Source organism: Uloborus diversus, chromosome 6 (genome assembly GCF_026930045.1).
Source record: "Uloborus diversus isolate 005 chromosome 6, Udiv.v.3.1, whole genome shotgun sequence".
NCBI lineage: Eukaryota > Metazoa > Arthropoda > Arachnida > Araneae > Uloboridae > Uloborus > Uloborus diversus.
This window is the reverse complement of record NC_072736.1, coordinates 4,629,605-4,646,415: the sequence shown is the minus strand read 5'-3', so window position 1 is coordinate 4,646,415 and position 16,811 is coordinate 4,629,605. Positions and strand designations below refer to the sequence as shown.

The following is a 16,811-nucleotide window of genomic DNA, read 5'->3' as shown; positions in this document are numbered from 1 at the left end:
ACTTAATATGTACTAATGTATAGAAAAAAACGGTACAAAATGAAAATGCCGTTCGAAAGCGAACCAAAAATTTATGAATTCCGAATTCAACATCGTGAAAATGGCTGCTTCAGAACAACTTACTGTGTGTTCTGCATTAATTGTTTACTTTCGTAATACTTTTTGGTTTCTAATCTCTTTCTATATAGAGTAAGAGCCCATGGGTGCCAGACATACATCATAGTATAAAGGCCCAAAATTTTACTGCGTAAGCGCACTGGAGCAGGCATGAAGGGTTCGCTATTAGTTAAGCTGACTCACGCTGGCTTTGGCGGGCAAGAGGTAGCAAAGGCGCGAAAAAAATGGTGAAAAAAAACATCATAGTATAACGCGTGATTTTTTAATATTTTATTAGGGGTACTATTACAAGTTAAACCTTACAAAGCCAGACACTTAGCACGCTGGCTTTGCGCAGCCAGACACTTCAAAGCAGGGAAAAAATGGAGCACAAAAACATCATAGTATAAAGCGCGATTTTTTTTTATATATTGTAAGGGGTGCTACTAGGAGTTACGCCTTACAATGCCAGACACTTCGCACGCTGGCCTTGCGCAGCCAGACACTTTAAAGTTGGGAAAAATCGTGTCCAAAAACATCATAGTATAAAGCGTGATTTTTTTTATATTTTTGTAAGGGGTGCTACTAGGAGTTATGCCTTACAATGCCAGACACTTCGCACGCTGGCCTTGCGCAGCCAGACACTTCAAAGTTGGGAAAAATCGTGTCCAAAAACATCATAGTATAAAGCGTGATTTTTTTATATTTTGTAAGGGGTGCTACTAGGAGTTACGCCTTACAATGCCAGACACTTCGCCCGCTGGCCTTGCGCAGCCAGACACTTCAAAGTTGGGAAAAATCGTATCCAAAAAACATCATAGTATAAAGTGTGATTTTTTTATATTTTGTAAGGGGTGCTACTAGGAGTTACGCCTTACAATGCCAGACACTTCGCACGCTGGCCTTGCGCAGCCAGACACTTCAAAGTTGGGAAAAATCGTGTCCAAAAACATCATAGTATAAAGCGTGATTTTTTTTATATTTTGTAATGGGTGCTATTAGGAGTTACGCCTTACAATGTCAGACACTTCGCTCGCTGGCCTTGCGCAGCCAGACACTTCAAAGTTGGGAAAAAAGTGAGCAAGTTTATGTATTTTTATGAAATGTGATAATACCTTTTATTTCTTGGCACTAATACATAACATATTTAATCCTGTTCTAACTTGCGGGAAGAGTGCAATTACTGAGTATCTTTTTTAGTTGTATAGGTACGGCTTCTGCCGTACAGGGTCGTTCCTCAATTTGTCGCACTTTTATTTAGACTTACATAGACTCTTTATCACATTTACGAGGAGCGACTCAGACATGAAAAATCGTTTTACTGGTCAACCTTTTCGTCAGTGGCGGATACAAGGGAGGGGGGGTCATGGGGGGTCATGACCCCCCCCCTCAAACCCATGACAGTTTTTGAATGTTTGCTTGAAAAAATAAAAAAAATAATCGAAATAAAAAATTTCGAATTCAATTTTTTTGGGCAGAACAATGAAGGGAAGTGGATACAAGGAGCGGGGGGGGGGGGGTCATGACGGTCGCGACCCTTTCCCTTAATATGCGACAATACTTTGCAATCATTACAAGGTTCATTGAATTTGAGTAGTGAAAATGACTGCTTGAAAAAAAAACCAGAACGAAACCATAAATAAAATTTTTGAATTCCTTTTTTTGTGGCATCATATGTCATTTTTCTATTGATATATAGCTGCACTTGAGACAGTTTTTCTACGGCGCTGTTCATCAGGCGCCGAAAAATGAAAAGTAACAAAGAAGTGTCTGCCACCCGATCGCTATGATAGTTATTGTAAAACTGCAGGCAATTAATTGATAAAACATTTGAGTGTGTAAATATTTTTATGTAAAGTATCTGTAAATTATTATTCCTTTCTGCCGTGATCTTTAGATGTTTTTTGAGAGTTTTTTTGCGCTATTTAATTAAATGAATGAAGCTCCTAATAGCACCCCGTACAAAATATAAAAAAATCACGCTTTATATTATGATGTTTTTGGATACGATTTTTCCCAACTTTGAAGTGTCTGGCTGCGCAAGGCCAGCGTGCGAAGTGTCTGGCATTGTAAGGCGTAACTCCTAGTAGCACCCCTTACAAAATATAAAAAATCACGCTTTATACTATGATGTTTTTGGATACGATTTTTCCCAACTTTGAAGTGGTCTGGGCTGCGCAAGGCCAGCGTGCGAAGTGTCTGGCATTGTAAGGCGTAACTCCTAGTAGCACCTCTTACAATATATAAAAAAAATCGCGCTTTATACTATGATGTTTTTGTGCTCCATTTTTTCCCTGCTTTGAAGTGTCTGGCTGCGCAAAGCCAGCGTGCTAAGTGTCTGGCTTTGTAAGGTTTAACTCGTAATAGTACCCCTAATAAAATATTAAAAAATCACGCGTTATACTATGATGTTTTTGTTCACCATTTTTTCGCGCCTTTGCTACCTTTTGCCCGCCAAAGCCAGCGCGAGTCAGCTTAACTAATAGCGAACCCTTCATACCTGCTCCAGTGCGCTTACGCAGGAAAATTTTGGGCCTTTATACTATGACGTATGTCTGGCTATCATGGGCTCTTGGACTAATATGTCTCAAATGTAAATAATTAATGCAGAACACACAGTAAGTTGTTCTGAAGCAGCCATTTTCACGATGTTGAATTCGGAATTCATAAATTTTTGGTTCGCTTCGAACGGCATTTTCATTTGATATTTTAAAAGTTTTGAGGTGAAACGCGTATAAAGGTAACTTCCTAAATAGGCTTTCATTGATTTTTTTTTCCTTTTTCGAAATCATGCTGCACAGTAATGTGGGCTGAAAAACATTTTTTTTTTTTATTTCGATGATAAGTTGTGCGGAAATTGTGCCATTGGTGGAGCAAAGTGCACATAAAAAATTTAAATTGTTTTGCACAATTTCTTGATCTACCGCAATGGGGTCGTTTCCGAAATTTTAAAAGTATTTTTTCTGAAAGAGCATGCTTAAAAACATAGGATCTGACTATTTTTTAAATCATTTGTTTAAGTTTAATATTTGAAGAAAAATAATTAAATCGGTGCGCTTTCATTGTTTATGCTTCTGTCCGATGACATCACAAATGATGAAATGCCATTCAGTTTTGCCTTTCACAGAGCAAAGTATTTAATTCTCATCTTTATTCACGTGTATTGGCAACGATATGGTTGATAGCAAGCGTAAGAGATAATGACTTTGTATTTATTTTTAAAAAGTTTACCAGTGATTAAGAACGAATTCTGCGTTACTCCCGTTGGTTTTGAACGCAAATCAAACCGGGAGCTGCACTACTTTTTCTAATGGCATATTTTAAATTAAAAATGTATGCACAATAATTAGGCATCTAAAAATGCATCACGTATGATAAAAGTATATAATTATGGCAGAGAAATATAGTTTTTGCTGCATTGTTGCTTGGCAATCAAAAACTGCTTGTTGAAAAGGCTTAATCATCAGTCAGGCTTTGTGATAACCATGAAAACGCGATGTATGGCGAATTTTTATTATGCGACATAGCAAAATAGAGGGATGACTTTTGGTTTACATGGTCGTATTTGGCACACCCACCTAACATACATATGGATAACATGGACACTTCGAGGCACCCCTGCCTCTTCCTACGGTACCCCAGAGTGCCGCGGCACCTAGTTTGAGAACCCCTGTTATAGAAGACAAAAGGGTCGCCACAAAAGTGATGAAGGGTATTTTTTGAAATAATTTTGGCGACAGAAAGCGTGAGAAGGCTTTTAGCAGGTGCGTGGGACTGGAAGTAGAATGTCCAAACATTTTGTTAGTAGCCCAAACAAGTTACAAAAGACATTACTAATGGATAGATTGGAAAATTACGAATGAACTGCAAAGAGTAAAGAAAAATGACGAATAAAGCATATAGTAAAAAGATTTAAATGAATATATTGTACTGCACTGAGAAAAAGCACATTTGAGAATGATTGCGAGTTAAAAGTTTAAAAGATAAATGTAAGTTTTTTTACAAAAATTCGCTTTTATCACAAGTTCATCAATGCAATATTCCAAATTGCTCACCGTTCTAAAGAACAGTCGTTCATTTTTTAAGTAAACGAACGGATTCGTTCTTTTTGACCCGTTCGTTCATGAACGACACATCTCTACTGTGAAAGTTAAAATTGAAGGAACGTGATCAAAGGCACCCTTACGTTAAATCTTTGGGAGGAGAGAAATTCTAAACTTACGGAATGAAATTCCAAATTTCCCCGAACAATAATATATGAGCAATCACACACTCCATCTAATCGACATCCTACATTGCGTCGAATGACAAAGAGTACTGTGCATCATAAAAAAAAAAAAAAAAAAATCTATTGTTATGTTACCATGATGTCGCAAAATTTGTCGACTCGACAGCAAAAATTGTAGAATAGGGAAATTTTAGGATGTCACAGTGACCTCGTGCGACCTCCGATCGGGGCGCAACTCAATGTGATCGATATTTTTCTCCATCCCGTTTTCCGTCTCGGCGAAATTGGATGGACGGAAAGAATTGCACACGCATGTGTCTTTTCAAGCGTACAATGTCAGAACAGACATTTTTGTTCCCAAAAGCAAAAACTTCACATACAAGAGTGCAATGAAAAAAAAAAAAAAGCGCACTATTTTTATCGTAAACATGTTTATTATATCATTGAAAAAATGGTACATTATTGATGAATAAATATTAAAATGAATAATTTTTTGTTGCTTTGGAAGTAAAAACTGAAGAAATGTGATCTGATTGTCGTTCCGTCTCGGCGAAATCGGAGGGACGGAAATCCGTCTCGGGACGGAAAGTCTTGCACACGTATCTCATGTGTCTTTTCAAGCGTCCAATGTCAGAAAACGTTTTCTTACAATAATCACACGAATGCGGCTTTTCGCCATTATGGGCGCTCCTCGCATGTTTCTTGACGTACGAAGCTGAACGAAAAGTCTTTGAACATATTTCGCACGAATGCAACCGTTCGCCAGTATGGACTCGCATATGCACCTTCAAATGCAAAGCTCTAGAAAACGCTTTTAAACAATAGTCGCATGAGTAGGGTTTTTCGCCAGTATGGACTCTCACATGTTCCTTCAAGGTCCCCTGCTGACGGAACGCCTTTGAACAGATTTCACACGAAAATGGCTTTTCGCCAGTATGGATTCTCGTATGATTCCTTAAGTGTGAAGCGTTGGTAAAACTCTTTGAACAAAATTCACATAAATGGGACTTTTCGCCAGTATGGATCTTCATATGTGTCCTTAATCCTGAACTTTGAGAAAACGCCTTTAAACAATAGTCACACTTGTATGGCTTTTCGCCGGTATGGACTCTTGTATGTTTCTTTAACTCAAAATTTGTAGGAAATGCCCTCGAGCAATGTTCGCACGAAAAAGGCTTTTTGCCAGTGTGGCCAATTATATGCGTCCTTAAGTGTGTAAGGTCAGAAAATGTTTTTGAACAATAATCGCACGGATACGGCTTTTCGCCAGTATGGATTCTTATATGCGTCTTTAAACTGGAACACGAAGAAAATAGCTTTGAACAAGTTTCACACACAAACTGTTTGCCGCCACCATGGATCTTTGAACGAGATGCCATTGCTGAATAGTAAACTTTTATCTGTTCAAAATTTACAAAAAGTGTAGATTTTGGCAGAAGTAAATAGTGTAATGTCTTTTAGTGGGAGGAAAGTGCCTTTGACCAGAAACCGAAAGATATACACTTTTGCCACTATGAATTATTTATTTGTTGATACGGAAAATGGCAATCAAAAATAGTTTTCATTTTGGCGAATGCGGTGTGCTGAGAAGAAGAACGGTTGATTACACAGCAGGATAATTTGTTTCAAAAACGGATGATCTCAGATTCTTTTCCAAACATCATGTTTTTAATAACAACGTTTTTAACTAAGCAGAATGTACTAAGACATATAATTTTTACATAATTAAAAGTCACGTTCTTTTCTAAAACCTTCTTCAAATTCAAACTGTTCCGACTATTCTAATTTGAAATTATTTCTTCGATGTAACTGAAATAAGCAAACATTCACTGAACTTTTCGATGCTCTTAGTCCAGGTGGAACAATATAAAAACAGCAACAAAAGAATTTTTATTGTGATGATGACTCACAAGCTGGTAAAATGTTTGAGAGATCGATCAGTAGTCTAGAATGGCGCAGTCACTTTGCTGCCTTTAAGCAGCACTTTTTCACGAAATACTCCGAGGTCTGTTGATTAGCAATGACTTTGCTCGAATAAATCTCCTTTTCCTGAGAGATGAGTTGGTTAAATGTTTGAGAGATCAATGACAAGAGTTGGTTTAATATTTGAGATGTCAATGACAAGTCTAGAATCAACTATTCACTTCGCTGCCTTTAGCAGCACTTTTTCACGAAATGCTCCGAGGTCTGTTGATTAGCAATGCCTTTGTTCGAATAAATCTCCTTTCCCTCAGAGATAAGTTGGTTAAATGTTTGAGACATCAATGAGAAGACTTGCTTTAATGTTTGAGGGATCAATGAGAAGTCTAGGATCAGGCAGTCACTTCGCTTCTTTTAGCAGCACTGATTCCGGAATACCTAGAGGTTTGTTGATTAGCAATGACAATAAATCTCCCTTTAAATGAGAGGAATTAGAAAACTCGGAGATTCAGGGGAGGAGGACAACTTCTGATGTTATTACTTCCGTCTACTAAATTTGGGCCATCATATAATCAAACCAGCTTAAAGTTTAGACAGCATCTTATTGGATGCTTTACTGCATCTCCCTCTACACGCACAACTGATAAATTATTATTATTGAAGTGGAATTAGTGAACAAGTTTCTGCTAATGATATTTGAATGAATAGATCTTTATCTAGCAAAAATGGCCGCCACTTCCGAAGCCTGACTTGGATTGCTGAGGTTACGAAAAGAGAGTCTGGTCTTCTGTCACAACGTATATTTCGGCACAGTCACTACAAGATTCCCTTATTTGTTGCTCATGACTGGCATGGCTAACCAACATGCAGTTCGTCACTTTTAAGTCTTAAGCACTAAAGCGTGGAAATTTGTTAAATTTTTTTGCCCTTCATTTAGTTCAGAAAAAATTCTTTTAATGGATGTGCATATGGAGGAATGTTATATTGAAGAGGGACAAAATGCTTCTTTAAATCCAGTGTCACTTAGTACAGGTTATGGCTGAAAATAAATGAAAAAAAAATCAGTGTGTGTATTTAAAAGCAACTATGTAAGAGAATATGTAGATAATTTTAAAGCCGTGTATCAAAAAAAAAAAAAAAAAAAGAAGAAGTGATTTTGATGATAAGAAAATGTGAATGGATAAAAAATAAAAAATGTAGTTACAAAACATAAAAATATATATACACACAAATTAATATGTTTCATAAATTTCAACCATTATCCACCCAACCCCTTTCTGGATGAAGTTTTTTTTTTTTAGCTACCATGGGGATAATATTGCGCAGCAAATACTGAAATACTGATAAATGTATTAAAAACTTCATCATTTTCTTCATCTTCATGAATGGACAGATACTTTCAGTAGATCTAAGAAGGTGGTGAAGAATAGAACACTTAATATTTAACAATCTGTAAAAAAATAAATATGACACAGAATGTGCTAAGAATTAGATACACATGCATTGAGCACTTGCTTTATGAGCAGCAATATTCAATCGCGGAACAAATATAACATAGAGAGAGAGAGAGACAGACAGAGAGAGAGAGAAGAAAAACAAAAAAATCAGAGCAGTTGTTCGCTGCCAGAGCAGAACGGAACCACGATTATACAGATAAAAGTTAGTTTTGATAGAGTTAAATAACAAATTCTTCCACTCATTCAAAAGTTTTTTTTGCTGCAAAACCCGTTTAAGTAAAATATGGTTGAAAAATGCACCAGACGAATGAAGTTCAGTCGTTTTCCAACAGTCACATTGACAAATTGAGGCAGTGATAAGCAAAGGGATGTAAGAGGCAAAATTAAGAATTTCGAGGTAACCAGTACAAATGGTAGGTGAACCTCTCCCCTGTCTTAGGGCAAGAGGTAGTACTGGTAGCCCTGGTAGGTGCAGCTATACAGTAGGGTGGGCGAAAAACATTTTTTTAAAAATTTATTTCGATGATGGGTAGTGCGGAAAAGGTGGTATTGGTGGAGCAGAGTGCGCATAAAAAATTTTGAATTTTTTTGCACTATTTCTTCATTTGCTGCAATTGGGTTGAAGTTTCAAAACTTCAACCCAATGCTGTTTCTTCATGTTTTTAGCCAAAATTAGTAAAAATAATAGGTTTCAAATTTCGATGATGAGTTGCGCGGAAAAGGTGCCATTGGCGACACTAAACTTCCATAAAAAATTTTGAGGTATGTGGTATACTTCATTCTTTTGCCACAAATGAGTAGAAGTTTTGGCAATTTTCAGTTTTTTTAACGTTTTAAATAAATTTTCTCAAAGAGAAAAATTTTGCTGTCGCCATATTTCTCTGCCATAATTATATAGTTTTATCATACGTGATGCATTTTAGATGCCTAATTATTGCGCATACATTTTTAATTTAAAATATGCCATTAGAAAAAGTAGTGCAGCTCCCGGTTTGAATGCGTTCAAAACCAACGGGAGTAACGCAGAATTCGTTCTTAATCACTGGTAAACTTTTTTAAAATAAATACAAAGTCATTATCTCTTACGCTTGCTATCAACCATATCTTTGCCAATACACGTGAATAAAGATGAGAATTAAATACTTTGCTCTGTGAAAGGCAAAACTGAATGGCATTTCATCATTTGTGATGCCATCGGACAGAAATGTAAACAATGAAAGCGCACCGATTTAATTATTTTTCTTCAAATATTAAACTTAAACAAATTATTTGAAAAATGGTCAGATCCTATGTTTTTAAGCATGCTCTTTCAGAAAAAATACTTTTAAAATTTCGGAAACGACCCCATTGCGGTAGATCAAGAAATTGTGCAAAATAATTTAAATTTTTTATGTGCACTTTGCTCCACCAATGGCACAATTTCCGCACTACTTATCATCGAAATTAAAAAAAAATGTTTTTCGGCTCACATTACTGTGCAGCATGATTTCGAAAAAGAAAACTAGTATGTTGTGGCCATCACGAAACTTTCTTCTATATTTTTCCTTTTCTGATCCCTCCCTATGCTTGACGAGGAAGCAATATTCCTAACAAAAACAAAATTACACATGCAAAAACTTGACGACCATCCCACTGTCTGAATTATTGTAAAAGCAAAGCAAAGAGCGAAAATTTGAAAGTTTTTTTAAAAGCCTTGCTTGAATTAATTACAAATATTTTATTTGTTAACAAACATAAGATGGCAACAGTTAAAAATTTTAAATCATTGAGATAATATTTCCGATCATTTCCATACAATTACTAGTATGTTGTGGCCATCACGAAACTTTCTTCTATATTTTTCTTTTTTTTTTTTTTTCTGATCCCTCCCCATGCTTGACGAGGAAGCAATATTCCGAACAAAAACAAAATTACACATGCAAAAACTTGACCCAATGTCTGAATTATTGCAAAAGCAAAGCAAAGAGCGAAAATTGAAAGTTATTTTAAAAGCCTTGCTTGAATTAATTACAAATATTTTATTTGTTAACAAACATAAGATGGCAACAGTTAAAAATTTTAAATCATTGAGATAATATTTCCGATCATTTCCATACAATTACTAGTATGTTGTGGCCATCACGAAACTTTCTTCTATATTTTTCTTTTTCTTTTTTTTTTTCTGATCCCTCCCCATGCTTGACGAGGAAGCAATATTCCCAACAAAAACAAAATTACACATGCAAAAACTTGACCCAATGTCTGAATTATTGCAAAAGCAAAGCAAAGAGCGAAAATTGAAAGTTATTTTAAAAGCCTTGCTTGAATTAATTACAAATATTTTATTTGTTAACAAACATAAGATGGCAACAGTTAAAAATTTTAAATCATTGAGATAATATTTCCGATCATACAAAGCTTGGTTTATAAACCGTGATTTTGTCCCTTCAGCACCAAGAGCAGAGTCAGTGGCTTTGTTTCGACTTTTAACTGGCCATGACTGTTTACCAAAACATCTTTACCGCTTAAGGATTGTGAAGAGTCCCAATTGTCCCCTTTGCAATTCAAACGAAGAAATGGACATTCGTCACCTGCACACTTGCACCCAGCTTTCCAGACGTAGCCTGTGTGACCGTTATTGGGAAGCAAGAGAGCGTATCGGCAGCTAAATATTTCACCCTATTGTTTCTGTATTTTTCCTTGTTCTGTGTATTGTGTTTGTTTTGCTATTTTGTTCTTTGTAACCTTTTCTTCCTGCCAGCCATTGGAAATAAAAAAAAATATTTCCGATCATTTCCATACAATTACTAGTATGTTGTGGCCATCACGAAACTTTCTTCTATATTTTTCTTTTTCTTTTTTTTTTTTTTTTCTGATCCCTCCCCATGCTTGACGAGAAAGCAATATTCCGAACAAAAACAAAATTACACATGCAAAAACTTGACCCAATGTCTGAATTATTGCAAAAGCAAAGCAAAGAGCGAAAATTGAAAGTTATTTTAAAAGCCTTGCTTGAATGAATTACAAATATTTTATTTGTTAACAAACATAAAATGGCAACAGTTAAAAATTTTAAATCATTGAGATAATATTTCCTATCATTTCCATACAATTAAAATCACGAGAAATACGCAGACGACAATCTATTACGATTTATCTTTCTTATTGTTGCATTAATAAAAATATTTTTATTCGCAAAAAAAAAAAAAAAAAAAATCAACACCTCTTGAAGCGATCGGCGTCAAAATAGAACCAAAGCCTGTTTACATATGGATTCACATTTATTACAAATTTCAACCAGAACGTAGCATTACTTCTTGAGATAGGGCACTCAAAATGGAAAAAAAGAACGGGTGATTGCGCTACCCCCTTTTTAGCTGCTGACACAAAAATAAAATTAGTTCTTATACCCACTAAGGGCTACTTGCCGATAAATTTTTCTTTCATTCCGTTCATTATTTCTTGAGATACAGCAGTCACAATTGACGACAAAAAACGTTCTATAGCTCAACCCCCGTTTGAGTTATTGACACCAAAATTGAATCAGCACCTGTTCCTGTTAATACCAACATATGGACCAAATTTTGTTTGATTCCGCCAGTAACTTCCTGAGGAATAGCAAGCACGCGTAACTCGAAAAACGTCCCATTGCTCCACCCCCCTTGGAGGAATTCGCGCCAAAAACTAATGGGCACAAGTTCACATAGGGGCACATATGTGTACTAAATTTCGTTCGATTTCATGCGGTAGTTTTTGTTGTAGAGCGGCCACAAAAAACTGGTCACACACAGACGTGACACACACACACACACACAGACAGACAGACATTTTCCAAAAATGGTCGAAATGGACTCAGCACACCTCAAAACGTTCGAATCCGTCAAAATTCGAAATTCGAAAATTTGCACGAATCCAATACTTTCTTCTATATATTAGATATAGAAGAAAGTAAAAATCAATGAAAGCCTACCTAGGAAGTTACCTTTATACGCGTTTTACTCAAAACTTTTAAAATATCCACTTACATCCCTTTGCTTCTCACTGCCTCAATTGGATTTTTTTTTTTTTTTGAGCAATCACGATTGCTTATTGTTCTCACTTGACTGTTTTGATGTCCTTTGATTTTATTTTCCCACCGCCATCCTCCACACCATCACCGTCGACCGACTCCTCACGATGCTGCTCCTATAGCGAAAACCTTCTCCAGGTTGCATCCATGTCCTACACACGCACGCACACATACACACACGCATACATACAGACACCTACACATACACACAACTACCCACACATTCATGCCTGCACACAGACACAAACACATATGCCTACACACACATACACATACCCCCCCCCCACACACACACATTCATGCCTGCACACAGACACAAACACACATGCCTACACACACATACACATACCCCCCACACACACATTCATACACACAACTAATCACACACTTATGCCTGTACACAGACGCAAACACACATGCCTACACACACATACACATACCCTCTACACACAAACACACATACCCTCTACACACAAACACACATACCCCCACACACATATACACACACACTCGTGATTGCGAAAAACATAATTTGAATTCAAGACGACAAAATTCAATTTTTTTTTTTAACTGCAGCTTAAAAGAACAAATAATCAAACCAATCAGCTTAAATTTTTTTAACTTGAAAAGCTGAATACTTTATTACGAGACATTTAAATGGATTAATAGATGAAAGAACATTTCGTCCCTATTCCGTTCCGTCCCACGCTTCGTACTCAAGTAAACAACTATTTTGTGACTCCAACGAAGTTATGCAATAGGAAATGAAGCTATATATGCACCCTTATTTATATACAGTAGAACCTCTACTAAGGGACACCTTTATTTAAGGGACATTTTTACTGGTCCCAGTCCCTTTGAATAGGGACTTCCATGTATTTACCTCTAATTAAGGGACAGCTACAAAGCAAAAAAAAAAGCATGAAATAATGTATAAGCGCAAAAGAAAAGGTGAATTTACTGGAATTCAAGTTTCACTTTTCCTCTAAAAATTAATTGAGGTAAGTTTGACATAAACATATGTGAAGGAAACAAGTTATGTGTTGTAAAAAAAAAACTTGCTGGAATTAGCATGCATGATTTGCCCTCTTAACAATTATTCAAGTAGGCTCAGGTTTGACGGAGAGTGCACAACAACTAATTTACTTTGTATATAAAAGTCAAAATTTGAAGATTAATTGTAATTCACATAGTATTACATTGTAAATTACATAACAAAAAGCAAATACAGTAGTACCTCCTGTAAGGGACACCTCCAAATAAGGGACACCTCTATTTAAGGGACATTTTTTCTGACCCCAGTCCCTTTGAATTGGGACCTCCATGTATTTGCCTCTGAATAAGAGACACTCTATTTAAGGGATAGTTACAGAGAAAACTTACAACAATTAATGTATAAATGCATCATACAAAATATTGAATTTACTGGAATTTAAGTATCTAAAATTCAACTAATGAAAGTTGACATTATCCTGTACAAATATGATGTATTGTGAAGTTCTTGCTAAAATTTGCATGTATGTTTAATGCCAAAGGATAATCAACGGCCCATGAATAGCTTCGTGTAAAAAAATTAACAGGTGAACACTGATTAAAATTTAAGTCAAATTAAATTTTAAATTCCATGAAATCAAACAAGTTCATGTACATTCATGTTCAGTCATGGGAACTGCTTCAAAATAATTCATGTGTGTTCCAAAACCATACCATTGACAAATTTTTAATTAAATTTTAATAATTAAAAGAACAACATTAGAAATTTAATTACTTTTGAATATCATTCAGTATAAACCATTTTCAGCATTTTATCTTAAATGCTAATAGTTTAAGTTTAGTACAAAATTATACCGAGTTAATATATTGTATGCATCATTTCATATACCTCCGAAGAATATTTAAGGGACAGAATTTCCCCCTCTATTTAAGGGACAGAATTTCCGGTCCCCTTAGTGTCCCTTATTGAGAGGTTCTACTGTATATGCAAAGAATTACTTCAAAATTATTTCTGTGTTTGCCACAAAACTTTGCCATTACGAAATTGTTGATTAAATTTTAACTAACAAAGTACTATAAACATAGAAATTTGAACAATTGAATTTTATTTAGCATGTATGAAACATTTTCAGTATTTAATCAAAAGTGTTAATAATTAATGCTTATTGTGATATGATACTACCTAGTACACGGCATGCATCAATTCATCCACCTCCGAATAAGGGACACCTCTATTTAAGGGACAAAATATCTAGTCCCCTTAGTGTCCCTTATTGAGAGGTTCTACTGTATCTCTAAATGCATAAAGAAAAATATGGTAAAAAAACATGATCTAACTTATTTTATGTGTGTGCTGAAGTATCAAATTAAATTAAATACAAGAAAATGATGAAATTTTGTAGGAAAATGATGAACCAAACATACAGCAAAATGCAGTTTCAAAACGTTGAAAAAAAAAAATGGTTTTATGCAACCTTCATTTGATTTATTTTTTACCTTCAAAAGCTGAAATAAACCAAACAATTGTACCTGTTACATGAGCATTTATTTTTCCCCACCAAGTAATATTCAACAATTTTTCTATTTAATACATACAGTACATTACAATATTCTTCAATTTTGCCATGAATTATCAATCTTGTAAATTCAAATGCTCACCTTATTACATAAACTGAACTTTTTGTTTTTTATCTTTATTAAAAATTTCAAAAATACAAATAATTTACAAAAAAGAAAAAAAAATCATTGTAGAATATTTAGTGCTGTAGTTGAGAGCGAGCTCGAAATATTTGTTTTGTATTTTTTTTCTCTGTAAAAATAATGCAAATGTAATGTAAACTGGCTTCTAACTAACTTTTCTTTTGCTGAATTCCTCCAAAACCACAAGATGAGTCCCTCCAAATGTTTTTTACTTCCTTTTCCAAACTAGTATGTTGTGGCCATCACGAAACTTTCTTCTATATTTTCTTTTCTTTTTTTTCTGATCCCTCCCCATGCTTGACGAGGAAGCAATATTCCCAACAAAAACAAAATTACACATGCAAAAACTTGACGACCATCCCAATGTCTCAATTATTGCGAAAGCAAAGCAAAGAGCGAAAATTGAAAGTTATTTTAAAAGCCTTGCTTGAATTAATTACAAATATTTTATCTGTTAACAAACGCAAGATGGCAACAGTTAAAAATTTTAAATCATTGAGATAATATTTCCTATCATTTCCATTAGAGACGTACCGAGTACTCGGTAACTACTCGGTACTCGGCCTACTCGGCCAATTTGCCGAGTACTCGGTACTCGGCCAAATTCTGATCAGATACTCGGCCAATACCGAGTAGTTGCAAAAAATTGAATATTGTCCAAGACAGATACTAAAATTTATAAAAAAAAAGAGCAAGCATTATGTTCTGCAATCATTTACAATTAAAATTTATAAGTCAAATTTAAATTTTGAGAAAAATGAAGTTTGTAATGCTTCAATGGAATAAATCTTTATTTTTATGTCCCCAAAATTAATAAAACTTTATTAAAAATTATGCAAAAAAGGTAAGTATAGAAAATATGGAATTTTTATGTTAAAAATGGATTTTTGCTACAAACAAAAATTAGTTATAAAAAATATAAAAATACCTTTGCTTAAAAAATAAAATTAAATAAAACAATGTTAAAAGCACAATGCAGGAACACTGCAGACACGTGTTTTGGCGTTACAAGGAATTTCTTTTTTAATGCACAAAATGGGAGCTCGTGGATTTAAAGGCATCCGACAAAAGTCGGATTTTTTTGTTGTATGTCTTTACATTCTTTAGCTCACATGTTTTGCACTGAAAAAGACATTCTTTGTAACGGGGGGGGGGGGGGGGGGGGCGAAACACGTGTCCGCAGTGTTCCTGTACATTTGTTTTATCTGCTTTTAAAAATTATTTATGTTTGGCAGACTAGAACTATAATTGATTGGTTTACAGTGAAACCCCTCCTAACGGACACCCCTCTTATGCGGACAATTTTTAATTCCCCAGTTCCAATGCAAATAACATTATTAAACCCCTGTCCTGTGGACACCTCTCTATTGCGAAGAAAAAAAAAATTGTCCGCATTAGAGGGATTTCAATGTAATTTGTTTTAATTCCAACTTGATTAATCATACCTTTTATTTATTTATTTTTAATTTTAAAAATAATTTTTTTGTAAAATTTTTGACACAAACAAAATTGTTTAAATATAATGCTAATTAAATTTCAGCAGGAATTTAGTTTTAAAAACTATTATATGGACAAGGAGGTCTATACTACTATTCCAATAAGTTCAAAATTCATCACATGTGTGTAGGTGGTTCTTCTTAAAACATAATTGGTACTTGGTAACTCGGCCGAGTAGTGAAAGGCCGAGTACTCGGTAACTCGGTACTCGGCCGAGTAGTGAAAGGCCGAGTACTCGGTACTCGGCTACTCGGCCAAAGTGCTACTCGGTACGTCTCTAATTTCCATACAATTAAAATCACGAGAAATACGCAGACGACAATCTATTACGATTTATCTTTCTTATTGTTGCATTAATAAAAATATTTTTATTCGCAAAAAAAAAAAAAAATCAACACCTCTTGGAGCGATTGGCGTCAAAATTGAACCAAAGCCTGTTTACATATGGATTCACATATATTCCAAATTTCAACCAGAACGCAGCATTACTTCTTGAGATAGGGCACTCACAATGGAAAAAAAAGAACGGGCGATTGCGCTGCCCCCTTTTTAGCTGTTGACACCAAAATAAAATCAGTTCTTATAATACCCACTAAGGGCTACTTGCCGATAAATTTTTCTTTCATTCCGTTCATTATTTCTTGAGATACAGCAGTCACAATTGACGACAAAAAACGTTCTATAGCTCAATCCCCGTTTGAGTTATTGGCACCAAAATTGAATCAGCACCTGTTCCTGTTAATGGCAACATATGGACCAAATTTTGTTTGATTCCGCCAGTTACTTCCTGAGGAATAGCAAGCACGCGTAACTCAAAAAACGTCCCATTGCTCCACCCCCCTTGGAGGAATTCGCGCCAAAAACCAATGGG

At 35.2% G+C, this 16,811-nt stretch overlaps 2 protein-coding genes across 3 annotated transcripts in view; both read right to left on the bottom strand.

The window, feature by feature from the left end:
* LOC129223955 (zinc finger protein 271-like) overlaps window positions 1–16,811 on the bottom strand; it is a 45,584-nt gene that overhangs the window by 16,672 nt on the left and 12,101 nt on the right. Inside the window, exon 2 of one of the 2 annotated variants that reach the window (XR_008580666.1) lies at window positions 7,169–7,283. The exons of the other annotated variant lie outside the window; for it this stretch is intronic. The gene's annotated coding sequence lies outside the window, so the exon portion shown is untranslated. Of the gene's footprint in view, window positions 1–7,168; window positions 7,284–16,811 lie in introns of those variants that run through there. 2 annotated transcript variants of the gene reach the window in all.
* On the bottom strand, window positions 4,776–6,108 carry LOC129223956 (zinc finger protein 492-like). Its single transcript, XM_054858339.1, has one exon. It carries the CDS (start codon window positions 5,701–5,703, stop codon window positions 4,801–4,803), a length of 903 nt encoding a protein of 300 aa, XP_054714314.1. The 5' UTR covers window positions 5,704–6,108; the 3' UTR covers window positions 4,776–4,800.